The 27,233-nt window shown below is 38.6% G+C and overlaps 2 protein-coding genes across 3 annotated transcripts in view; one reads left to right on the top strand and one right to left on the bottom strand.

Annotated features, from left to right (window-relative positions):
* Positions 1–21,015, bottom strand: part of LOC122641738 (probable ADP-ribosylation factor GTPase-activating protein AGD11) — a 33,155-nt gene extending 12,140 nt beyond the window's left edge. The window contains exons 1-9 of one of the 2 annotated variants that reach the window (XM_043835030.1): positions 20,921–21,015; positions 18,541–18,624; positions 16,753–16,837; positions 7,557–7,632; positions 5,392–5,555; positions 4,973–5,276; positions 4,715–4,831; positions 4,516–4,611; positions 285–609 (exon numbers count right to left, since the gene is read on the bottom strand). In XM_043835030.1, coding sequence (XP_043690965.1) covers positions 328–609; positions 4,516–4,611; positions 4,715–4,831; positions 4,973–5,276; positions 5,392–5,555; positions 7,557–7,632; positions 16,753–16,837; positions 18,541–18,624; positions 20,921–20,999 — 1,287 coding nt within the window. In that variant the 5' untranslated portion in view covers positions 21,000–21,015 and the 3' untranslated portion in view covers positions 285–327. Of the gene's footprint in view, positions 1–155; positions 610–4,515; positions 4,612–4,714; positions 4,832–4,972; positions 5,277–5,391; positions 5,556–7,556; positions 7,633–16,752; positions 16,838–18,540; positions 18,625–20,920 lie in introns of those variants that run through there. The other variant, XM_043835029.1, reaches the window with a different exon arrangement.
* A 1,177-nt stretch (positions 21,016–22,192) lies between these two features.
* On the top strand, positions 22,193–22,821 carry LOC122641740 (17.8 kDa class I heat shock protein-like). Its single transcript, XM_043835032.1, has one exon. The coding sequence runs from the start codon at positions 22,271–22,273 to the stop codon at positions 22,748–22,750; it is 480 nt and encodes a 159-aa protein (XP_043690967.1). The 5' UTR covers positions 22,193–22,270; the 3' UTR covers positions 22,751–22,821.
* The last annotated feature ends 4,412 nt before the right edge of the window (positions 22,822–27,233 follow it).

Below are 27,233 nucleotides of genomic sequence, written 5' to 3'. Positions count from 1 at the left end.
TGGTGGCTTGGTGTTCATTGCCTAGCAACCAACTTGTATTACTCATTTAGTTCCTCTTGAAACAGAACCATGTGACTATGATGCTGAGCCTTTGAACCTTGCTTACAAGGGGGAAAAAGATTTTCTATTTAATTGGTAATATTTAGAGCCAATAAGCTAATTGAAGATTTATGAATACAAACAAGTATCTGATTCAATGGCACACAATTGTAGGGTTGACTGATCTTCCCAAAACGCATTCAGTGATGCAGATTCTAGTGTGTTGTTGGCATTATAGAAACAACTGTTTGTGTATTTGACTTTCTTTACATAATAATAAATCTGGCCTCATTGACTAAGAGGAACACATTCAAGCTCAACCTCTAACACTCCACGCTCGACATGCTGCAGCTTGATTGTAACGTCTTGCTTTACCCTTCCATCTACTAGGCTGATAATGCTGTCCTTTACTAAGCCATTGTGTTTGTTAGCTATACATTTTTCGAGCTCAATGTACTCAGTGATGGTGGAATTCTTATGAACTTTGGAAGCAGTGACCAAGGGTTGGATGTCAATCTCAGCCTCTCCCATGCGATCATCTGGTGTGAATGTATCCTTGTCATAAACAAGCTGCAAAGAAAGTAAGCAATGAAAATCAACAAGGATGTTTTAATGAGAAATGAGGGAGAGGGGGGGGGGGGGGCTTGGGTGGAAGAATAAGGATGTCCAGTCTGCCTGTTCCATTCAGTACAAGCACTTTACGCGCTAAAGACCAAAATTGAAAGACAATTAAACATACATGTTATTGTTAAATATCGAACTACAGGGGTTATCTGCTTAAGGAGAACAATACTTTTCTCTGTTAAGTGACAATCAAGTTTTATTGCTCAAAGAACCAATTACTACAAACAGGCCAAAGCTTAGAAAACCTGAACAGGAACAGGGGACTGTGTGGTTGGATATGATCCCACGTCCTCAGTCCTCTCCAGCCAATGCTTAGGGAGGAAACAATGTTGGCATCTTTCAAGGTTTTCTCAATATGTACAGTGGAAAATTATTTAAAAAAAAAAAAACAAGTTATAAAGCGTTCTTATTGGTATCAAGTTACCAAGATCTACAGTAATAAAAATGGTTGACACAGTCATGGTATCAAGTTATCCCTTATCACGAGGGTTCTCTGCATGTCAATGCTGTGATGGGTTGGTAATAAGATCTCAACACACAACAGCCAGAAAGTTTGATAAAATCAACTTGCCTTGGAGTATGCTATTCTAGTTGGCCTGCCTAATAGCATTGACTCAGATTTATTCAGTTACTCTACAATCTACACGCAAGCCAGATCCATATGTGAACCTTGATTCAAACCTGTTTTCGGCAGATCCGGAGCAGCCCAATGCTAGATTGCTTGAGGAAGAATATTCAGAGGTTTGGATGGTCAGTGGCAGGGTTGGTAAGCAGGTAGCTCATTGGGCGATTTTGTAGAATATGTTGAAAGATTCAGAGACCTGGCTCCTTGCATTGGTTCTAGTTACATTATCAGATTCGGAGTCCACCTCCAGAAGGTTTCATGAAGTTGATATTCAACCGTCATTTTCTTGGTAACCTCGACCCCTCTGGAAGCATTCTTAGATTGTGGAGTGGAATGGGCTGATTGCCTTTTTCAGGGGATCACAGGTGATGGAGATTCAACTACTGTAGAGCTTTTGTTTTTTTTCTCTCTCTAGTTTTGCTTGGATTGGTTCTCAGATGAGGTTATGATCTCAGATTCATATTGTAGGGAATTCAGCCAATGTTCATGTGTGGATGAGGGTGATGGAGATTCAACTACTGCGGAGCTTCTTTTTTTTTTTTTTTCTCTCTAGTTTTTCTTGGATTGGTTCTCAGATGAGGTTATGATCTCAGATTCATATTGTAGGTAATTCAGCCAATGTTCATGTGTGGATGAGGCAAGAAGTGGATGGTCCTTGGAGGTCCTTTCATAGCATTGGGCATATTTGATACTTGGATTCCTTGCTAAATTCCTTGTTGATTTCCTAGCTGCACTTTGATACACAGTTGAGTTCATTGATGTGGTGGATGATTAGGCCATACAAGGAATTTGAGACCAAGAATATATTATTGGATGGTATGCCCCTATAGTTGCTAGTGTTTTGGTAATTTCTTTTGTGTTTTTATTTATGTTAAATGTGGGTGGGGCTGTTAGCCTGGGTTCTGTATCTAGGAAGATTTTATAACTTTCTTTGCTTCTTATCCTATCACTAAAGTGTACTTTTAGGTGCTAAAAATCATTCCTCCTCTCTCATACACATTTGATGGAGGAAGAAAGAACAACTTATCTTCCATTACTAATAAAACATGGAAATGGGGGAAATTATTGGATCTTTCAGAATCTCATTATGTGGGTTTGAGTGCAATTCAAGCATTTTGTGGTGGTATTTCAATGAGAAAGGTATGAACATTTCCATTTTGCTGTTACAACTACTTAGTACTGACAGTGGGACACCAAAAGATTATTAATGCCTTCCTGAGTAGGAAATTCAAATGTCAAGATCATTTTCTTATGCTGACTATGGATGCACTTCAAGTCAAACATAGTTTTTTTGCAGAGTAAGATGCCCATTTTAACATATAAAAGATGAAAGCTGAAACAAATACAATCATTGAACAAATGCAATGAAGAGGACCAATAATTGACTAGATGGACCAGCCAACACAATTACTAGCACACTATTGTGGATGACACAGATAAAATTAATTTTGTTTTTTGTTATCCAGTAAATTATCTGAAGGGCTCAAATGTATCAGAGATGTACTACGATTTGGAAAGATAAGCACCATAGAACAAACGGTACCCTTGCAATTTTTCACTGCAAATCTGTTTTCTTTTTTTCATCAGCACTCTCAGCAATTACTGGTTTTGTAGATATTACCAAAAAAGTTGGGTGTGGAATAATGGGGCGCTGTTCGCTGTGCCACAGCGCAGCCTGCGCTCAGGTACATGGGGGTGGGCGCAATGACCACCCTGCCCCCCTGCACAGGCTGCGCTGTGGCACAGAGAACATTCTCCCCGGAATAATTAAGAAAGAAATAGGAAAGTAATTCAACAGGCAAGCTTGACCTTCGTTGTTGGTAGAGTCCTAGTGAAGGGTAAAAACCCATCTGACTGAGGATACTCCCTCTTCTTTATTGTTTCATCTATTCACTCAATCTTTTTCTATACATTCAACGTAGAAAGAAAGATTGTTGTTATATATGTATATATTATAGTAATTTACAATTTTTAGTTTGCTACATACAATGTAAATTTGAAATCACATTTGAGTAATATTCAATAGATATGAACAACATCAAACGGTGGGGTGGGGGAGGAATGATAGTGAAGCTATATCTAGACACCTTAAATTTCTCTTATATCTTAAATTGTGTTTGGTGTGGAAAGGGAGTAGGAGAGGAAATGTTTCACCATCAATATAAGCATTGAGACTCAAGATGTGTACATTAATAAAGATCTCAATCATGCAGGCAGTCTCTCCAGGAGAATAGTGGGGTTATGGAACCATGTCAAATTGCTGCTTTCCAACAAATACAAGTCTCACATTGGAATTTTATACCATATCTAATTATTTCTTAACTTGAAGTAACTATCCTTACTATTACTACAAAACTAACTTGATTGTTGTGCCACCATAATATTGAGTCTGACCAATTAATTGCAGCACAAGGACAATATTCCATAACATATCAAACTGAATCCTTAGCTAAATGTCGTTATTATGTTACTTGCATAACATGGATAACTGACGGTGTCCAACCCAAAAGCCCAAGCTTCAGGGTGGAGAGGCCCTTCCATTCCGACCATGGGGGACACTTACTTCATCAACTCCCCCCAGCTTTGGGCCATGGGCCCTCACATGGCTGGTGCACGGACAATCCGCTCTGGTACCATTTGATGGTGTCTAACCCAAAAACCCGAGCTTCATGGCAGAGAGGTCCTTTCCAAGGTCATAAGCATGGAAGAATTAGTCAGCAACTGCCGACTTGATCAGATGATCCTTAGAACAATCCTCCTCCCTCCTACAGTATCTATCCAGAGAGTCTTCCTCAGTCAGTCACTCTATATGTTTGAGCCATGGTCAGACCCAACAACTGCTAATCAAGAGTTTGAGACACAAAAGCATAGCTTCATTGACATTGGTAATCATTTTGCATGGAGGAGTTAGTCAGGGACTTGATCAGTGTTCCTGGTCATGTGATTATTTTTTGCCAACTTGGACTTTTTCATGTTATCCTTAAATTCACTGATACTTGGAGGAGTGAAACTGTTATGCACTAGTTGCATTTCAACCTCATACAGAAAGTGGACCAACAAAATTTAGTCACTCTAAAAGAAATTTAAAAAAGTTTCACTGATGATGGTCAAGGCCCTTTCTTATTTCAAAATTTGTAATTGGGAATGGTAATTCAGTGTATGTTTATAGGTAGTGTTGTGTTCTTTGACACCAAATTGCAGTATTTCAGAAAGGAATACAAACTTACCAACTTTAGAGGTGGGATGGGTTCTGGAATTGATAACATTAGCCTTTCATTCCAGACTGGGTTCAGGTTGTTCTTTATTACACGCGTCTTCATTGTCTGCAGCAAAGTTCAGAAGAAGTCTTCATTTGTTAACACATTTGTAATTTTTCTAGTACAGCATTAATAATACTGACAGAATTCAACAGGAAAAGTAACTTACTTGCTGTCCCAGTGTGAGGATGACATAAGGATCACTAGTCATTACATCTCGAATGGCTAGGTTGGTGCCCCTAATGATGTTGACCTTTATCAATCCGATGAATTCAACCATACCCGCCTACAAACAATTGATTCATAGTAATGAGATTATTATATCCAAGGAAAACTGAAAATCTAAATAATGAAGTAAGACACCGTGCAAACAGAGTAGTTGAAGCATGGTTTTTAAATATAATAGATTTATAGCATGAAGACATACTGTTAAGTTTGCTTTCTTTGCAGCTTTGTGCTCAGTTTCCTTTCTTCTCCAACTGTTGCGGAATGCATGCCCAAGTCCATGAATACGATGTCCAGTGGGATGTTTCTCATCACTTCTCTTGTCCTTGGATGAGTTATTGCATGAAGAACTGTTCTGGGAGGATGATACACTCGGAACAGGTGGAAAAGGGCAACTCAGATTAGATGGATTGGGGCAAAAATCACTGTAGTTCATACTATGTATGCTAGAAAAAGTATCCAGATGGTCAACGGCGCAGAAAAATTGTAGCTGCTCATATTTTCTCCTGAATATTCAAGAAACAATTCTCTGATTCAGAATGATGTGGCTTTTCTGCATTCAAAATTTCTCTAATGAACTGTTTTTTGCATCCAATTAGGCAATTATGATACTCAGCTTACCTAATGAAATCAGAACGCTCCTCTATAGTGGAATCTGGTATTGGCTTTTTGAAGTTATCTGGTAACATAGCTTCGTATTTCATGTTTGCTACAGTGTTTCCACCCATGTCAGCCAAAGTATCAACCTTTTCATCTGTCCATTCATCTAGCTTCACAGATAGAACCTGAGGAATAAATTCTGAATGCATAAACTTGTCTGTATGAACAAATATTTCATTTAACGACACATTATTGTTTCATAGCCGATAAACTAGGCATGGATGGGCACACCTAGTTCTGCCACATATAAGGGTGATGCACCAATTCTGACCATTGACTATTTAGGGAATGCTCTGGCTGGTCACGTGTCAAATTTCATACTCAAATTCAATCATATACTCTCCCATGCATTGCCTGCAGCCTCTTGGTAGTCCTGGATTTCTCAATGCTTTATTTTGTCACTTCCGAATACTGTTTATGGCTTAAAGCTGAAACTTGATAAGAGCAGAGGCCTTGGGGTCTACCTGTCCACAAAAATTCAGCCTCATCCAACTCACTATGTGGCAAAACTGGGTGCCTATCCATAGCTCCCTTATGGATGTGACTGTCAAAACCCACTCCCAGAAGGAAAGGATCATTTTAAGCCATTTTTTTAAAAACAAAATTCAATATGGAACAGTTAGTTTTCTAAAGCAAGGGAGACCCCAATATGTTATGCATTAGCAGTAGTTACGTGGACTTAAAAAATTATCTACAAGTCAATTTCGTTATTGTATCTCTTCCAACCCAACCATCTTACTGCATCTGCCTCTAGATTTAATGGTTTGTTGACCATACAATTGCCCAGAAACTCCTTCCCACTGCACTCACCAAGCCCTTATTCTGTGACCTAATGTCATAAATTCTCAGCATAACAAGTTGGCATGGAATTACTTATAGGTTATTTATTTATTTTTTGATAGGTTACTTATAGGTTAATTCTCTTCCCTTTTCTATGTATGACTCTACTCTATAAAAAGTTAGTTTTGCATATATGTTTCCATTTGCTTAAACTGGATGCGCAAAAACAGCCACCATCTGCAATTATCAGTATGTTAACTAAATTCTATTTAAATTCCTGCACGCCTGTAATTGGAACCCATTCCTGCACTCTATTACTTACTGCCATGAGGCAGCTAGGTTGCAAACTAAATTTGGTGGAAATGTACATAACATCATTATCCAAGATTAAATATTTGGACCATTCTAACATCTCCATGTGCCATTATAGAAGTTTAAGTTAGAAAAATCTAAGAAGTGAACTCAAAATAAATTGTTGAAAAATTAACAGGAAAACCATGTATGATGAGCCATATGGTTGAGATGGACACCAATTTTACGGGTGGCTGCCTGCCAAATTATCAGTCCATGTAGCTGAAAAGTTGCAGGTGTGATGGAAATATTTTTCCTTCTTTGTATATATCAAATATAATTGAGGACACTCTAATTAATGTGGAAACCAGAACCTGAAAGCCAACAGTCTGCACCACTGACCCATCAAGCCACCATCCCACCACAAGGATGTGGAATCCATACTAAAGAATGTAGTATGGAAATTTAGCCCTGTAATTAGACCTCATGGGTAAGAGTTTTGCTAGCAAATCTTTGTGCAAGTGGGATAATCATCCTAACAATGTCCAAAGGGGTTCACATGCAAATGTATGATCAATATCCTAGACATCTTCAAGGGGTCATGGATTAACCGGATTATAATTAGAATTTTTTTTTTGAATATCCAGTTATTTCAGGTTTGAAGGAAAGAAATAAAAACAGCTTTTGGCTAGGATAATCATCCTAACAATGTCCATAGGAGATCACATGCAAATATATGATCAAGATCCTAGACATTGGATCATGGATTAACTGGATTATATTAGGACTTGTTTTTTTTGCGTGAATATCCAGTTATTTCAAGGTTTGAAGGAAAGAAGTTAAAGCAACTTTTTGGCTACGAATAGTCCTTTCTCCATTATGAAGGCATAATATTCTGGAAAATCCAAAAAAAAAAAAGAAAAGAAAGGAGGTATAGCTTCAGTAATTATTGGTAAATCTCTCTCTCTCTCTCTCTCTCTCTCTCACACACACACACACACACACACTTGCTTTCAACTTCTATCCCACTTAATACATGGAAATTTCAATTATACCTTTGATATGTGCACTCCAAGACTTCTATGAACACCAGAACATTTGATACATATGAATACTCCAAGGCTTATTGACCTGATATCCACCACTTGATTTTGTCAGAAAATGTAATAGCACAGATGAAGCAAGGCACCAACAAATGAAGCAATTCACATAACCAGTTACCAGTACATGAAAACAATCTTCTGATCAATAAAATTTGGAGTCTTTCATAACAGAATAAAAATGGTTATCTTCGTATAGGATCACTGTACCACCCACTGTCTCCTAACCCTCCCTTACAAAAAAAAAATTTAATAAAATAATAATATTTGAAGGATCCATCATCATCAACTCAACTCAACTCAGCCTTATCCCAACTAAATTGGGTTGGCTACATGGATCCTTTTTTTCCATTTGGCTTTTATTCAAAACCATACTTGTTACTAGTCCTAAGGTATGCATATACCCAGTAGTTAATTTTATAATCATACGAGTATTTCTGATACTCACAAATTCCTCCAGGTATCCATTCCAAAATAAAAAGTTCCATTATTTTATGAATATTATATTGTGAAATATGAATCAAATCGGGGAAGTGCTTCTTGGTGTGGTGGTGGCAACTAGCACAGTAGGGTGCTGGCCTAAGTCCAAGGGAGAGGTCGTTGGATCGACTCTTCCCCGCCCCCCTTCCAATTGGATGTTAGACATCCTTATTTCCCCCTCCCTCCACCCTCCCCCCTCTTGGCCGCCCTCTCCTCTTGGAGCTTGGACACCATCCTGGCTGCCACCCCTAGTGGCCTATGGGCCCTCGGTAGGATCTGATTCAAAAAACGAAAAGAAAAGAAAACTGAATCGAATTGATCAGGAAATAACAATCTCCATCTTGAACATTTTGTTCATCTGGCCTAATCTTGAGCCCCACTTGCCTGGCTTACCCCACTTCCAGGACAGATTTCACTCTGACCGACTCGGGACATTAATCTGTCAACATATAGCATTGTTGTATCTAGCATTTTTTTAGCATGGCAATAGCAAGAAGGCTTGCTCCTTGGTGGCAGAAACTGCAATACTCATCCAGATCATGAATTTCATTGAAGATCCCTAAAAGAAACATGTGTTATTGCACGACATTGAAATTTGAGCAACAGTGGCTATATTTTTGAGAATATAAGAACCCAGTAGTTGTTTGATCCCAAACAACTCCCATGATCTACCAAAGTTGCAACCCTGAACTTGGTATCACCATGTGATAATAGCTAAAGGGTGTTTCTTGTTGTCACCAAAGTGGTGAAGTGAGAAGTAGCAACCTTCTTTCGATTGCCCCTTGTCTTATTCCTGAAAGTTATTTAAGGTAGGGGTAAAAAGGGGTTTTTAAAATAATTTAAAAATGATTTATCATAATATCAATATTAAAAGTTGTCATTATCTTACACATTTTTGAGTACACATGTGAAATGACAGGATTTACCCTCATTGAAAAAAAAAATGTGTTATGTATTAAAAGGGCAAACAAGTAAGGTTACAACTTCTTTTTCACCAACCTTGGTTACAACATGATTTTCCCATATTTAAATTAATTGAAGAATCAATAACTTTTCTAGGAAATAGAGAGGTTCAAAAGAAGGAGAAAAGAAAGAGAGAGAGAGTTGAGATAATTTAAGAAGGAGCTTCCTTTTATCTACCAATATAAACTGTTTTACTCATCGTGGATAAAATTTTCCATCTGACGAGCAAATCAGACTGATATTCTGAGATGGACAAAAGGCAAACCTAATATTACAATGAGTGATATATCTGCAAATTGAGAAATATAAATTAGTAGATATTGACTGTTTTACTACGGTGAGTTCCACAAACGACAGATGATTAGGATAAAGCTGAAATAATTGGAGGGTAAATTCCCAGTGCCAAGGGTTGTTTCTATGTATGTAACCAGTTATTTTGTTGGGATAAGACATGAAGCTTTTATTTTAATGACCATAGTATTCTTCACTGCATAATCCTTATTGTGGATAGAAAATATCATATGCTTGGAATCATGTTGATGCTAAGTTAGTTGAATTCCAATGCATTTTGTTAAACAGAATGGGTTTCCTTTTCATGTGGTAGACAAAAAAACATTTGAGAAATTTTCAAAAGCTTGTCACAAAGGTGCATGCTGAACCTTTAGTATGGTGAAACCTTGCGAGGATACCACATGTTGAGAGTTCAACTATGTGATGCCCCACTAAAAGCATCAAGACATGAAGAAACACATACAGAAATAATAGAATATGTCGGGAAGAAAGAAGTAGAAGAGTAAAAGAGGAGCTTCTCTGTAGTAAAATGTCACAAACTTTAGCTTCCTTGCCAGGATTATGCTTATACTTTTTTCACAAGCATAACAGGAAGAATTGAGAGAATTTTTTACTTCTTTAAAAGAAATGCCAACCATCCTGCCCACCTTGTGAGGCTAGAGTGTGCTTGGAGCCAACCTCCATTCAAATTACAGTAGAAGTTCTTTTTCTTTGGCCATAGTTGTCAAGGCAACTAGGGAACCAAAGGCATTGGAGTAGCGCTTAGGTGACAAGGTGCCCGCTTAGGCGCCCTAGACATGCATTTATATATAGCAATGATAATTTTATATAATTATGTTTATACATAACATAAAAGCCATATCATTGCAATATTATATAATTATGCTAGTAATGGTCTAATATGAGAAACCAACACATAATAGACAAAAACTAGGATATAATATAAGAATATTCATCAAAGACAGAATAAACATATATCAACGTAAACGCAACCAAGAAAGAGCCTGGATGCCTAGGTTGTGTCTAGGTGATGCCTCGACAACTATGCCTTTGATACCATGAGTCCTCATCCTAGACACGTCACTGAGGCTGTCTGGCTGTCTGGTTAACCAGTAGGCCAAAAGCTTTCATGCTTCCATTACTGTTACTGATGTAAGCTCAGCAGTCACCTCTGCTTATCCCCAAACTCCTACTAATTCTGGTGGAAATGTATTACCTATTCGAATTTTGGGAACCCTAGGAAAACAAAATTATTAGTCAAATCTGTAAGGTCTCAGTTAATTTTCATTATTCCCAGAGAATCTCCCATGCTGAGGTGCATTATCAAAGAGTTTAGACCTGTGGAACAAATCCTATAGAATTCCAACAATAAATACTGTAAGATAAGTGAAGAAGAAGAAGAAAGGAGAAGAAGGAAGAAGAAGAGAGGAGGAGGAAGAAGAGATTCTGCAGAATAGGGGCTGCAGTCATTAGTTTGACTGCCCCCAAATCATATGATTAAATAGGGTAAAAACTAAATAATACCCATAGACAAAAATACCCCCAATAGGGGAATCGTGAATAGGGGCTGACGCTATTCCCTATTCACGACTCCCCCTCAAGCTGGAGCATAGATGTTAATCATGCCCAGCTTGGTACAAATGTAATGCACTCTCACACTTCCCAAAGACTTGGTGAACAAATTAGCAAGCTGCTCCCCAGTACGAATACGGCGAGGGGAAATAATCCCTTGCTGCAGCTTCTCACGAACGAAATGACAATCAACCTCAATGTGTTTCGTTCTCTCATGAAACACCGGATTCCCAGAAATATGAATAGCAACCTGACTGTCACACCACAACAGCATAGGAGAATCATCACCAAATCCAAGTTCAGTCATCAACTGTTTAATCCACATTAGTTCACAAGTGCCATGAGCCATAGCCCGATACTTCGACTCTGCACTAGACCGAGCTACTACAGTCTGTTTCTTGCTCTTCCATGAAACTAGGTTCCCTCCAACAAAGACACAATAGCGCGAAGTAGACTTTCAATCAATAGGAGATCCTGCCCAATCCGCATCAGTAAATCCTTCAATCCTTCTATGACCATGATTAGCATACAAGAGACCACGCCCTGGATCCTTCTTAATATATTGCAACACCCTTATAATTGCCTCCCAATGAGCTGTCCTAGGGGCGGACATAAATTGACTCAGTACACTGATAGGAAAAGAGATGCCAGGTCTAGTCACAGTCAGATACTTGAGTTTCCCTACAAGCCTTCAATACTTCTCAGGATCATCCAGAACATCCCCATCCTCTGCCATGAGTTTCACATTTGGATCCATAGGAGTATCCAAAGGCCTAGATCCTAGTAATCCTGTCTCTGAAAGTAAATCAAGCACATATTTTCGCTGTGAGACCGAAATCCCTTTCCTTGATTGAGCTACCTCAATACCCAAGAAGTACTTCAATCGTCCCAGGTCCTTAGTCTGGAATTGCTGTCCCAAATATGTCTTCAAGCTCTCAATACCTGAAGAGTCATCTCCTGTAATAACAATATCATCTACATAAACTACCAAAAATATCTTCCCTGCATCCGACTGCCTGAAAAACATTGAGTGATCACTCTCAGACCGAGTCAAACCAAACTCCAGCACAACATCTGTAAAGCGACCAAACCAAGCTCGCGGTGACTGTTTCAGCCCATACAAAGATTTCCTTAGCTTACACACCTTACCAGACTCCCCCTGAGCAACAAAACCAGGAGGTTGCTCCATATACACCTCCTCAAGGAGGTCCCCATGCAAGAACGCATTTTTGGCGTCTAGCTGAAATAACGGCCAGTGATGTATAGCAGCCAAAGAAATCAAAATGCGGACAAAGCTTTGCAACCGGAGAGAAAGTATCCAGATAGTCCATACCATATACCTGGGCATAGCCCTTAGCAACAAGACGGGCCTTCAACCGAGCCACAGACCCATAATGATTAACCTTCACCACAAATATCCAGCGACAACCGATAGCAGACTTACCAGAGGGTAAAGAAACAAGATCCCATGTCTGATTGTCCCTCAGAGCGGATAACTCCTCAGTCATGGCAGCCCTCCACCCAGGGTGAGCCAAGGCCTCTACCACCGACTTAGGAATAGGATAACTATCAATAGTAGACAAACAAGCAACAAAAGAAGAGGACAAACGAGCATAGGACACAAAACGATTAATAGGGTGTTGGGTACAACTGCGAACCCCCTTACGGGTAACAATGGGAACATCAAGATCAGAAATAGGAGGTACAGTAGCAGAGGAGGAAGTACCTGAAGTGGGATCTGAAGGCGAGGATAACATGGTAGATGGTGACGCCTGGGTACTGTATCTCTCCATAGGTGTAATGCGATGTGTCGGCGCATCAGGTGGGCGACGACGAAAAATAGCCAGTTGTTTTGTTGGAGGTGGCACCGGAGGCAAAGGATCCTGCACAGGAGAAGAAGTGTCGACAACATAAAGAGGGAGATCATCGTCCATCTCTGAAACAGGCAGTGAGGATGCAACAAATGGAGTAGACTCAAAGAAGGAGACATCAGCGGTAACAAAATATTTTCGCAAATCAAAAGAATAACACCGGTAACCCTTTTGGGTTTTAGAATACCTCACGAAAAGACACTTAAGAGCTCTAGGATCCAACTTAGAGCGACCAGGACGATGATCCCGAATAAAACAACACACCCAAACACACGTGATGGTAAGACAAACAACGGATGGGAAGGGAACAACAAAGAATAGGGAATGCCACCACCCAAAACAGAAGAAGGCATGCGGTTAATAAGATAACACGCAGTCAAAACAGCATCAGCCCAAAAAACTTTAGCCACTTTCATCTCAAATAAAAGAGATCGAGTAACTTCCATCAAATGTCTGTTCTTCCTCTCAACTACACCATTTTGTTGAGGTGTATCCGCATAAGAGGACTGCTGAATGATCCCATGCTGAACCATAAACTCATTAAAGGGAGCAGAAAAATATTCTTTTGCATTGTCACTTCGAAGAACTTTCAAAGAAGTAGTAAATTGATTCTGAATTTCAAGCACAAAGGTACAGAAAATGGAAAATAATTCAGAATGATCATTCATTAAATAAATCCAGGTAACTCTGGGAAAGCCATCTACAAAAGTGACAAAGTAACGAAAACCCAACATAGAAGAAACAGGACATGGATCCCACACATCAAAATGAACTAAAGAAAAGGGTTGGACAGCCTTGTTACTGACTCGAGGGGGATAACTTACACGGTGAAGTTTCCCAAACTGACAAGACTCACACTGCAAACTAGACAAGGACTGGAACCGACTATCTAAAATCTTCAAACTCTGCAATGAAGGATGGCCCAAACAACAATGAATCTGATGAGGAAGTGCCACACTCGAACACGCCACAGTGGATGTGTCGTCAAGAAGATACAATTCCCCAGATACGCAACCTCCACCAATCGTCTTCCTCGACTGGAGATCCTGAAACACACAATAATCAGGAAAAAAGGTAACCGAACAATTGTTAGCTTTGGTAAACTTTCGAACAGATAATAAATTGAAAGGAAATTTGGGCAAGTAAGAAACGGAAGACAACGACAAAGAGGGGGTAACATGCATAGTGCCTGTACCCCGAACTTTAGCAAGAGATCCGTCGGCTAACACAACATTGGAAGAAGATTCACTAAATGAAGAAAAAATACCTAATGCTCCAGTCATATGGTCCGAAGCACCTGAATCAATGATCCAGGGACGAGAAGTAGAGGATAGGCATGCAATAGCATTACCTGGCTAAACTAGGGTAGCAGTGGAGAACTGAGATGACTGAGAATTCTGAAATTGAGTAAACCGCTCATAGTCTTCATTAGACATAGTCACTGTTTTACCCTCAGGCTTAGAAGGAGGGGTAACCACCAGATCACTGCTGGCTGAATTTGCCAACTGAGGTGGTTTACCATGAAGCTTCCAACAAAAACGCCGAATGTGACCAGCTTTGCCACAATGATGACAAGTGCGCACCTGTCCTGAAGTCTCTGAAGTATCGGATGTGGGTGCTTTACTGTTCCCTGACCCACGACCACGGCTACCACCACTGCTGCCCGTACCTGTCCCACCACTGGACCCACGGTTGGGAAAGGTTGCAAGGGCTGAACTCTTATTACCATGAGAGGAATCCTGGCTGTTCTCACGAGAAACCCGTAAAAGTCTGGAAAAAGTTTCTGAAAGTGTGGTGATATCCCCACCAAGGATTTGAGACCGTACTAGCTCAAATTCTTTTCGAAGTCCACCCAAAAATACCATAACAGCCAGCTGCTCTCGCTGTTGCTGTATCTCTTTCACATCAGACGTGATAGGAAGAATGGAATTCAGCTCCTCATATAGTCGCTTGAATTCTGCAAAATATTGGGTTACAGTCAGAGTCTTCTGATCCACCTTATAAAAAGCTTGGGACAGGTCATAAATCCGAGACAAGTTGTCCTTCCCAGAGTAGAGGACATTCAAATATTCCCATAAGTCCTTTACTGTGTCAATGTGAGTAACCAGGTCTGCAATCTGATTATCCATTGAGTTCAACATCTGACTCAATATTCTTGCATCCATCGTATCCCATGTCATGTCTCCTTCAGGCTTTGGCTTGGTGAGATGATCCTGTTGATTACGCCCCGTCAAGGCCAATCTAACCACCTTCTTCCATTGCTAAAAATTAGAGATCCCTTCAAGTTTCCTTTCGGTAATGCGATGAGAAGAGGAGGACAGTTCTGTCACAGTAGTCTTTGCATCACCCATGCTGAACTAAACCAAATTAGATCTTCACAGAGAAGTCACGGATAGAGTGAAACTAATGGACAGCAACCACTTCTGAACTCGCAAACTAATGGACAGCAACCACTTCTTACTTTCAAACACCTCTGAAATTACAAACAGTTCTGAAAGTGTAGGACAGCAAGGTGATACAACCTTCTACGACCTCCAATCAATCACAACCAATAACTTGATCCAAATCCAAAACACAAACAACCAAGACCTAGTTCTTTTATATAGTCATGAACTAGTCTCAAATAAAACCATAAAACTGCAGCAAAGGGTGTTGCATCCCCTTTAAGATGAGACCACTAGAAGTTCCAAAACCTTGAGTCTTCAAATCCACAGGCTTATGCAAATCAAAACGCAGGAACAGAGAGAGGAATGATGAATAATGGACCTCTACAGTCCTAGCTCTGATACCATGTAAGATAAGTGAAGAAGAAGAAGAAAGGAGAAGAAGGAAGAAGAAGAGAGGAGGAAGAAGAGATTCTGCAGAATAGGGGCTGCAGTCGTTAGTTTGACTGCCCCCAAATCATATTATTAAATAGGGTAAAAACTAAATAATACCCATAGACAAAAATACCCCCAATAGGGGAATCGTGAATAGGGGCTGACGCTGATGCTATTCCCTATTCACGACTCCCCCTCTCTCCCTTACTTCTAACAACTACCATCATTTATCCACTTCAATAGGCTCAGACTCTAAGACAATGTTATATGGATTGGTCCTTCTCTTTTGGTTATCCTGATGGATCATTTCATCATCATAGTTATTGTTAGGGTTGAATACTGATGTTAAAGTTTATACCTAGGAAGTGAAAACCAGGAAGATTCGAATAATATTCATAAAATTGAAGTGATATTGTGTTTTTCATTTGAGAAAGTGTGGTTGGAAGATTAGAAGAAGAAAGGTGAAGGCAGATTCAATCTCAAGACCTGGCCAGAACAATCCAAGGTCCTTACCACCGGGGCGAACTTCTTCCATAAATCATCATATTATTTGTTGGTGATAATTCTATGTAGATATTCAAGGTTGTAAACTATGAATGGTTGGCCTTCTTCCATACATCAGGCCATAGGACTGCCTCTTGACTGCTACATACCTCTCCTATAATTCTAGATCTAACAAAGTGAGACAAGGTGGCAGAAGAATCCAGGCAATAGTCTTTGACATGATTTTATGCTTACTCTAAACAAACCAAACCAACTGTTCTTACAAAATAGATCCACCAATATTATTCCATTGCTAGGGAGTGGAAGAAATACATATAAATAAACACACTACCAGAACCAAAAAAATCATATTATGAAATAAGCAACTGAACTTCATCTCAGGGTTCAAGAGATTGGAATGGGCACCAGATGCCTAATTCTGATGCCAATTCTGATCCGAATCAAGATAAATCAGTCAAAAAGCACTAGAAAACCATTCTGGATTGACTGGAATTGGGATCTGCCATGGATCCGTATTGGCCAATTTTGGCCGATCCAATCCCGATTCCTAGAACCCTGCTTGATCTTCCTCAACTTTACTTCTACAATAACTTGATGAATATAAATAGATGGAACAGAGTACTGCTTAAGTATGCAAAGTCAGATACGTACACCCATTTGGGTTCTGGGGAGCCACAATCTGCACAAAACATATTCCCTGATTGATTCATCAGACATTCCAGTCTTTCTAGTGGACCTGGTTAACAACAAAAATGTCATAATTGAAGCAAATGATGATGATGATATAAATCATGTGATATTTAAAACCAGGCCACTCTGAGGTAAAGCCCAACGCAGCCACACATCTCAAGCAATGACTTAGAATTAGTCTACTGTAAACTGGATATAATTTGATTTAGGATATTGGATTATTATCTGGACATAAAAATCAATGTACTCAATTAACAATTGCACAAGGTGTTAAAAAGGGGTGCATATTAAAATGGAAGACATAATGCGTGCTAACATTTTCTATAGATTATTCTGATTTTCTGTTTTCACTTTGAAAGGAGAGTAATTTGTATTTCAGAAGAAAGAACTTGTCTAGCGAGTCACTGTGGACAATGAATTAAAGCATCCAAATTCGCATGGATGAGGCAAAGAGGAAGCCTAAAAAACAGCATAAGTGTGATGTCTAACTGGTGCCAGCAAGAGTAATCATGGAACTACACACCATTTCTTCACTGAATGGGGTCTCTGGATCCACAAGTATGTGCCCATTAAAGTTGTTAGAGTCATGAAGGAGTGTGTATGTAGAATTCCCATACCACTCTCAGCATACAAAGCATCTGGCAGTCTAAAAGGGGAAAAAAATACATTGAAGGTGTAAGTTGACGGACATTTTCTATTGAGAACTTACATTCAATTAAAGTCCAGACCTCTAGGTGGTGATGTGGTAAAATTTCCTGACATTCACCCAATAGGTGCAGCAAGCCTGGGAGGCAACCTATCAGTAGTGCAAAAGAGCCAGTCCACAGGCCATTTGTTATATGATCAGACAGCTCAGGCAGCTTGTGCCTATGCACTTCAAGAAACAAAAATGAACCCACCTGTGGATATTTTAAAAGTTCACTGTCTATAGTCTGAAGCAGGAGCAGAAGGTGTACATTAACGGAAAAGATTTTTTCCTGCCTGAGTTAAGGTTAGTGATTTGCATGTTAGGCATGTGATACAGAGTCAGTCACTGAAAACAATGGATTTGTATTTTTTTCTATATTCTTTAGCTTTCGATCAATTTCAAACTTAGTAGGTTGTTAGAATACCTAAATAAAGCCTACTACATCTCCAAAATTAGCCTGGAAAGAACAGCCAAAGCATTTAAAAGGGGGATCAATTTCTTTTCTTTTCTTCTGCTTTAGGTGAGTAAAATGCCTCAACCCTTGTGTCAATATTTTAAAGTACTGACATTAATCCTCAATATTAACTAGTCCAAACTGATTGTTCCTATCAGATTGCATGTTGTTTAGCGTTACATATTGAAGCAGAAAATTATATGAACAATATTAAGAGGTAAATTTAGTTGTCTGTCTTGTCAATGAGAAATTCCAATTGTCAATTGCTTATATAGCTTCAGTTGAGGCTATGTATGTTTGGGCTTAAAATGGGCGGAAGAAGAAAATAAATACATAAAATTTCTAATTATAGAGTTTGTTTCCTTGGAAATAAAAAAAATCATGGGTGTAAAGTTCTACAATCGGCTTACTATTTCATACCCAAAAGTGCAAAATATAGTAGAAAAAGTAAAATATTTCCTTGCTTTATTTGTTTCTAAGAATTTTACATTAAAACAAATCGAGCCCAAGAGAAATTTAATTGCACAAAAAATCAAATTCCAGTGTGTATTAGGGACAAATATAATTCAATATAACTTAAAGCAACTTCAGACAGTCAGAGAACTACCTGCAGAATAGTTTTCACTATCTTCAGAAGTCCAACTTGTTGAAGGGTCTGAGTACAGGAGGTCCCTTAGAGAAGACCCTGACCCTACGATAAAAAATAAAACAATTTAAGAAAAGCTCACCACGAAATTCCCACTTTAAAAGTTAATTGGGGCACAATTTGTGAAGCAGTAGGAAGTCATGGAAAAACAACATCTTCCTATCCACCAATACTTTTAAACCGAAAAAGGTTGCTAATTGATTAATTCAAGTAGGGCTACAAGGAGATAAATGGGAAATAAGCTTTCACAAATAAAACTGGCTAAGGAATGAATTAATTCCACGGAAGACTAACCTTGTATGGATGTTATTGAGAAAAAGCAGTACACTTCTGCATATATTTATGAGTCTGATATGAAGAATTAGTCAACAAGTAATGAAATATCAATTCAAAAAAGCAGTACACTTATGCATACATAATTTATGAGCCTGATGTGAAGAATCAATAGACTGGTAATGAAAGATCTATTCTTTCAGTTAGCAATTCATAGTTATCATCTAATTATTCTCACTCTTAGAGGAGTGATAGGCATATATTAATGGAAAGTAGCAGATTGCTAGGACAGTTGATAAGTAAAGAAAAATAAAAAATAAAATATCCTGATTTTTTTTTACAAGAAATGATTTGGAAGAGAATAAGTGAAGAAAAGAGATTAAGTCATTGTTCCTCTACTAGAAATTAAGATGAAAGAGCTGTCTGCATGCTTCAACCTTGCTGCCAAAGAAAGATCTATCTGATGAGTTGATGAACGAAGAAAACCATTCTTATGAAAAGAAGGTCAAGTTTGATAACCCAAGAAATGAATCACACAATGTCCAATATATAAAAAATTGAACTGGCGTAAAAGGAGGTAGGAAGTTGAATCAAGTTTGAAACATTGGAAAACTAGATAGATAAGGAACAAGATGAATTGATGAATGATGACCCCAACAGATGATGGAAAAGAAACAAGGATACGGTATTCTAAAATTTGTCCTCAAAATTCTTGAGTTGATGAAACGTAAATGGAGTAAACAATTATGATATATACATCTAAATCTGAGTTTGTTTTGATAGAAGTAATGTGTCAGTCGGATGCTTCATCAATCATTGATTTGTAGCAACCTGGAGAAATTCAGAGGCCAGAAAAATGACTATGGAAGTACTAGAATGGCCAATGGACAATATCTAAAAGAGGACCTTATCAAATGAACGACCTTGTACAGATAAATATTTTGGGTAGAAAAAGAGAAACAATAATATGTTGATTTATGATTTCTAATTAACAAGGAAAAAATATAATAAAACACATCATGCACACATTATGTGGAACCAGAATCACAACATTCAAAATAATTTAACGTGACCAGCTCAACTTCCATAATAAATTAGGTGGAAGCAAAGTACAAAAAGGAAGCGTTATACCAAAGCAGGTTTGGGCACTCATAAGATGTAAAATCTACTTGCTATACATGGTACTAAATTTATCCGATTCTCACGCAATCAAATGACACCCTTCTATTCTTGCAAAACAGAAGCTACACACAGAGTGATGGCATAATGACAATTAAACAAGTTTCTTCAAGTCCCAGCACTGTATTTTGTTAAATCCTTAACAAACCTTTTGATACCTTCTATACCGCACTACTAAGGAAATCACAGAAGGATGGGAGTGAAGTATATAACTGTATACTCTTACAACAAAAATCAAGTTCAACCTGAGAATTCCTCTCTTCTGTTTTTTGGCCAGAGGGATGGGGATTGAATAGATATCATTCACCCAGATAAAAGCAAACTTTTCTGCCAAAATCCAATAACTTTCAGTTTCCATCATACTCTGTTTTTTTCTCAAATTTACCAACTTTGCTTAGCAACCTTTCTCAATGATATAATAGCTTTTTGAGCCATTGTGAGCGCTATATTCCCAACAATAACTAACTCACTTTTCTAAAATAGCTAGAATCCCAATTAAAGAACTCCCAAAACAGGCAAAATCAGTGAGGAATGTGCTTCAGCAAATGATGCACAAGAACTAGTCTACAATCGACAACAAATTTATGATCAACATACCCCAGCCTCCTTTAACCACTTGGCATTAATTTGTTCATCCACTTGTTTATTCTTTTCCTAATACCTTGGTTTTGCACCTAGCTTCACCACTTCCTCTGTTCCTTTCACATAATTTTATTGGGAAATTCAAGGTTCCTCAACACCCTAAAATTCATCTATCTTTTGCTATAACTTTCTATTTGAAAACAAATGTTGGCATTAGTTATGAATTTCCCCTGAAGGATACCCAAAAAAAAAAAAAAAATCTATCTGCAAAAGAGGAAGAAATGAAGGAGACAAAACCCGAAAGTACCTGAAGAATTGTGGACGTGGGAAGTCGAGTTTCCTTGCACAGGAGTCATTACAACCCCATGAATTCGGGACCCAATCATTAAAAACACCCCTAGAATGTGTTCTCACGAACTTCTTATCTGCATCAAGAGCCAGTAGAATATTAAAAAACAAACCAGATAAACAGAGAATCCCCACGTAAATGAATGCAAGAATTAAAAGCCGAAAATATGGATATATTGAAATTCTGTCGGCAATGGAACTGCAAAATTGAAGTAAAATTTTCAATTTTTTGGATTACGAAGAATAAAATAGGATTTTTTTTTTTTTTGCAGGAATAATGTAGATTATATACCTTACAGAAACGTATCATATATGGAAAAGAAAAAGAGGGGAAAAAGGAGCAAAAAGAAGAAAGGGAAGAACAGATTTAAAAGTGAAGACAGTGGGTTCTGAAAGATCTGTCATTGGCGTTTCTCATCTGTAATTTTTGGTAAAATACATTCAATAAACTGACTCTACGATAAATTGTAAACCACATGAACAAGCAATGTGTCAAATTCGGCATTCCATAACCATATATCCCATCATTCTTAACGTTTAAGTATATGTTTTTTTGTTTTCTAGTCAACAAATTTTAACTAATTGTATATTGAGTTGACCAAATAGTTAAGTAGTGCTATGAACAATATCCCCACAAAATTTTTACCTATCAATTTATCTCTTTGGCATAATTTATATTTACATTTATGATCTATTTATAAATAATCAATTATGGCAATAAGTTATGGATTATAAACAATAATTGTTTGATTATTACTATACATAATAGATTATACAATGAAAAACTAGGTTTGTTATACTTAAGTGAAGAAATATTTGGGTGGTTCTTGTTCCTAATCCAATGCATTTACACCCCACAATTTGAACCCACATTGCCAAAAGTCTCAAATGGCTGAGAAAGTGCTAGAATGTTCACGAAATCTGAAGAAAGAAGAATCAAGTAAAGCACCAGAAATCTATTTGGGTGGCTTGGGTTCCTGGCCCAACGCATTAACAGCCCAGGCCAAGATTATAAAAAAGTTTCAACTGGCTGAGAAAGTGCTAGAATGTTCAGGAATATCTGAAGAAAGAAAAATAAAGGAAAGCATCAGATTCTTGTCTTCTTTTCCAAATAATTTCAAGGAAATTTTATAGCCAGGTGAAGGAAAACCCGAGAAAGTACTGGAATCCTCCGTCCCCTGTTCTATAAATATAGGATTCATGTCCTTTCCCAACAACATTCAGTAAGTTTTACACCAAGCATCAAGTAATCTGTGAAGAGTTCTCTGCAATTCGTGTCAATCCCTAAACAAAGCCTAAATCAGTGGCAATGTCGCTCATCCCAAGTTTCTTTGGTGGCCGGCGAACCATCTCCGATCCATTCTCAATGGATATCTGGGATCCATTCGACAACTTTCCCTTCTCAACTTCCTTATCTGTTCCTCGCTCCCAAGTCTCCAATGAAACAGCTGCGTTTGCCAATGCCCGAATCGATTGGAAGGAGACCCCAGAAGCCCATATCTTCAAAGCTGATCTTCCTGGTATCAAGAAGGAAGAAGTGAAAGTTGAAATGGAGGAAGGCAGAGTTCTCCAGATCAGTGGAGAGAGGAGTAAAGAGCAGGAAGAGAAGAGTGAGCAGTGGCACCAGGTTGAGCGTAGCAGTGGCAAGTTCTTGCGCAGGTTCAGGTTGCCTGAGAATGCCGAGATCAATCAGGTGAAGGCTGCAATGGAGAATGGAGTGCTCACTGTCACCGTACCCAAGGAAGAAGTAAAGAAGGCAGAGGTCAAAACCATTGAAATCTCTGGCTAGAAGTTCTCGTTCTGTTACACCCCTATGTCACTTTTGGATCTAAAAACTGATATATGAAGAGATATCTAATAATGATTGGGGTCTCCCTGATGATTTTTAGAAATTTCGTGTTGTAACTTTTGAGTTTGTGCATTGAGGAGTGAGTGTTAGACATAGAAATACAGAAATTTTGTTGATATCATTTTCAATTCCAGTGTCTATTCTCTTTTAAATGTTATAGAGAAGAAAAGGTTTAGTTTTTGGCAAAAAGAATGCTAACCCCTCACATGATTAGTCTGGCTTCTGCACTAGACACAAATCAATGCCTTTGTGCGTACCACGATGATTCAGCCCCCCCGCAAGAAGACTATGCAGGCCCCTCTCTGCTTTTTCTTTTTTTTTTTGGTAAATGTCATCTAGCCCCCAGTGAAATGGAAAATTGCATTTAAACCAATGTCTCTATGCACATTTTTATTGGCTATCGTGCATGTGCAAGGGTTACATGACCAGTTAGGGTTCTCTAGTCCCCAATAAAATGGACATATAACGCCTGCATGAGCACAGGGCCAATGAGAATGCACACAAAAGCATAAATATATTTAAGGAAGTAGTTTTCTGTCTGAGAGTGTGGCCTATGCCCGCACTCCCATGTGTCTATCTCTCTCCACCTCAAAACAATGGGGAAATATGTCTTTTCATATTGAGAGGAGAGAGATATACTCATGGGAGTGCTGGCATAGGCCACACTCCCAAATAGAAATTTTTTTTTCCATATATTTATTACCATTTTTTATTTCATTGGGGGTGGGGGGAGTGCGGCACTTTTCCGTGTCTAGACGCAAGAACCACGTGACCATGTGGCATTCTTTCTTCCTATATATATATATATATATATAGAAGATTAAATTTAGCTTAATTCCACTAGTGGTAAGAAAATTAGTACCATTGATATGGATTAGAGATTTTAGCGTCTTGATAGTCATCAACAATGGACTCATCCCTTCAAGAGGAAGGATACTATAACAAGGGAAGCTCTTCCAAGGAAGACAAGGAACCCATCTTGATCTTAGGGTAAGATCACGAGAAGAAAGATGTTTGATGAGGCAAAGAAAGTATCTAAGGCATGAGAAAAAGAACAGGAAAGCGTGAGAAAAGAAGTTTTCTTTATTAGTTTTTTTGGGTCCAAGTTTCCTTATTAGTTTAAGGTTTGTCAGTGCGGTGTTATTGGTGAAGCTTGATCTCAATCCAGAAAGTTCTGTGGTGATTCTTCGACGGGCCATTTCGCCTTCGAAATGCGACAGAATGGCTTAAAAGTGCATACCTCCGAGCCATAGGCCTGGCCCCTGTAGAGCTCGGCAAGACTTTCAAAATGTTATGTATATCGACATATGTTGGGTTCAGGTCTAAACCAGTCCAGGTGGGTCTCTTGGGCTTCTAGAGGCATTTTTGTACTTTTTTGGGATAGAGTTTCCTTATAAAGTATAAGTTCTTATCTCTTTGTGAGGGTGTGAAAGATATCTGAGGGTCTGTAATTTTTGCTTCAAAGAAATAGTGAAATCATACTCTCACCAACCGTGGATGTAGCTACCTACTTGAGGGTGAACCATGTAAAATCTGGTCTTGTATGTTTGTGTGATTGTTCTTCTCTTTATCTTCGTTTTTTTCTAACATACACGGTGAATGGGATCTCATTCACCGATGGGCGGGAGAAGGCGGGAATGGATATTGGGAGGGTATTTTGAAACATACTTAAACCCTAAGCGGGATTTGTGAACCCTAGGATGATGGGTGAACTATCCTCTATGAGTGGAAGAAAACTTTGTCTTTTTGGGTTGATGTTCTCTATGCCGCAACACAACCTGTGCTCATACACATGGGTTTGCCATTCAGGGAGGTAGGGTGGTAATTTTGCCCGCCCTCATGTGTCTGGGCATAGCTTGCGCCCCCGGCACCAAAAACATTCTCCCAAAATTGTAATAATAAAAAGGGTAATTTACACATACCACCCCTAAGGTTTGACGAAAGTATGATTTTAGCCCCCAGTTTTGAAAAATTCTGCGTACCCCCCTAAGGTTTACAAACGTTAACAAATAAACCCATTTCATCAGTTCATGACTAACAGTGTTAAAATCAAAGGATAAAGTTACAAAAATACCCCTTGAAAAAAAAAAAAAAACCCTGCAACTCATCTTCCCCAAATGGATTGGGGAAGAAGAGTTGCAGGCTATTTCACACCCTCCTCTCTCTCTGTGCAATCTCCGTTTCTCTCTTTCTCTCTCTATACGATTGAACCCCAGGCAGTCAGGCCCTTAGTAAGTATGCGTATAATACGTGTACCCGAATGTTTAGATGAAAAAAACTTTCGTCCCCGCATTTTCCCTTATTTTTACAAAAAAAACGCATTTTTTAAACGTTCGAGTATTAAACGCGTATAAGTAGCGTATTATATGGTTTTATACTTTTTAACCCCACTGTTAAAAAAAAAAAAAAAAAAAACCCAAACAGATCTATCGTTTCACATCTTTCACTTTCCCTTTCTCCATTCTCTGCAACGAACTGTCGAACTCGAACCCTAGCAGCTGCCCCCCGGCCCCCAATCTCCAATCATCTTCACCATCTCCGTTCAACAACCACCGGCGATCATCAAATCCTCGACGGCGACGGCTTCTCTTCTCAATCTTGAAGGTCTCACGGTTCTCTTCTTTTCTCAATCTTCAAAAACAAGAGAGATACACAGCAGGTTTGTACTTTTCCCTTGTTTGTTCTTCCTAATTTGTACAAGGTTTTAAATTTTGTACAGAGATAAGATGAGACACCTGAAAGGGGAACCAGAGCTTTCTTGTTTCTCGATGAGACACCTGAAAGGGGAACCAGAGCTTCACCCATCAAAGAAACTCAATTGCTTCCAAAAGACTTGTTCAAAATTGTGTTTTTTAAACAGTTTGTGGTTCGTATTAGGGGCAACACCATTTTGACTACATTAAATTGAATTCCAAAAGAACTCTCTTTGTCTCCATCTATCTCTCTCTACCACTCAATTTCTTCACATTATCTTAACTTGTGCTCTAACAGAGAGAGAGAGAGAGATAGATGGAGAAAATGAAGGTAGAGGGTGCAGGGGATGAAACCCATGTTTTGGGTTTCCCATTTCCTGCTCAAGGTCACATAAACCCAATGCTGCAATTCTGTAAGCGTTTAGCCTCAATTTCTTTGATCAATATTTCCTTGTTTCCTGATAAGTAATGGATCTACATGAAAATGAGGAAAAGAACAGCACATTCCCCCCCCCCTCCCCCTTTGATTGGATTCCTGGACTTTGAAGTAAATTCTTATTATCATCATGTGTAGTGGATTTCGACAGCTCTATTGATAAATTCTTATTATCATCATGTTTAGAGACTATTTTATTGATATTTTGGTATCTTAAATGATAATCCTAGAGATGTAATGTAGGATATTATATTATTGTGTTTATTTTAGTTCATAAAATCATGATATTATTTTGTTTATTAGGTGATGAATGTATGTTACATAATGAATATATGCCCGTTTTTTTAAAAGTATTATTACCGTCTAGACCGTATTAAACACATATCGTATTATTGCCATATATGTTTTATTAAGCTGAATTTTTGAAAAATATTATTGCCATCTAATCCATTTAATTGCCGTACATATCCGTTCCCATTCAATTGCCGTTGCCGAACTTACTAAGGTCAGGCCCCAACCCTCCTCTCTCTCTCTCTCTCTCTCTGTGCAATCTCCGTTTCTCTCTTTCTCTCTCTTTATACGATTGAACCCTAGGCAGTCAAGCCCAAACCCTCTTCTCTCTGTGTGTGCACTGTGCAATTTCCGTTTCTCTCTTTGTGCTTTTTTTCTTTTGTGTCATCTTTATTTCTTCTCCAATGGCAGCTCCTCTTGCCATTCCATCAATTTATTATGGAAGTGGGTCTTGTTCTATGATTCTGTATTTCCTTCTATTTGAAAGCGTTGTGAAGCATTTTAAAAGGTTTGAATGGGATTTCTAGCCTTTAAGGAGCATTACAGTTGCCTTATTAGCGTGCGACCTCTGCCCCTTGTGTCGCCGATTCACCATACCATCTAATTCCAATCCCTCTTCTCGTTCACAGCAAACTCATTTCACTTGCAATCCCTACCCGCAGCATCCTCACCCCAGTTGTGAACTCCAAAACCCAACCCTCTGTCAGTGAGCCCTCCTCCCATGAGTTCCATTGCCTATGCCTCCTCTACAAATCGCTCCGGATCCTTCGCTCCCCATGCCACTGTCTCAATTTCCATGGTGTTCTCATACCTACAACTCATCTTTGTCAATCGATTTTGGGACTCATCTTCTCCAATCGATTTTAGGAAAGATGAGTTGCAAGTTTGTTTAAACCATAATTTTTTTCCGTATTTCTGTGTTTTATATAGTAATCCTTGTTAATCAATATTTGTATATTAAATTGTGATATTGTAGTTTAAATGTTTGAAAACCTCAATCGAG

This window comes from Telopea speciosissima, chromosome 10 (genome assembly GCF_018873765.1).
Source record: "Telopea speciosissima isolate NSW1024214 ecotype Mountain lineage chromosome 10, Tspe_v1, whole genome shotgun sequence".
Taxonomy (NCBI): Eukaryota; Viridiplantae; Streptophyta; class Magnoliopsida; order Proteales; family Proteaceae; genus Telopea; species Telopea speciosissima.
The sequence above is the reverse complement of the archived record's forward strand: the minus strand, read 5'-3'. Positions and strand labels throughout refer to the sequence as shown.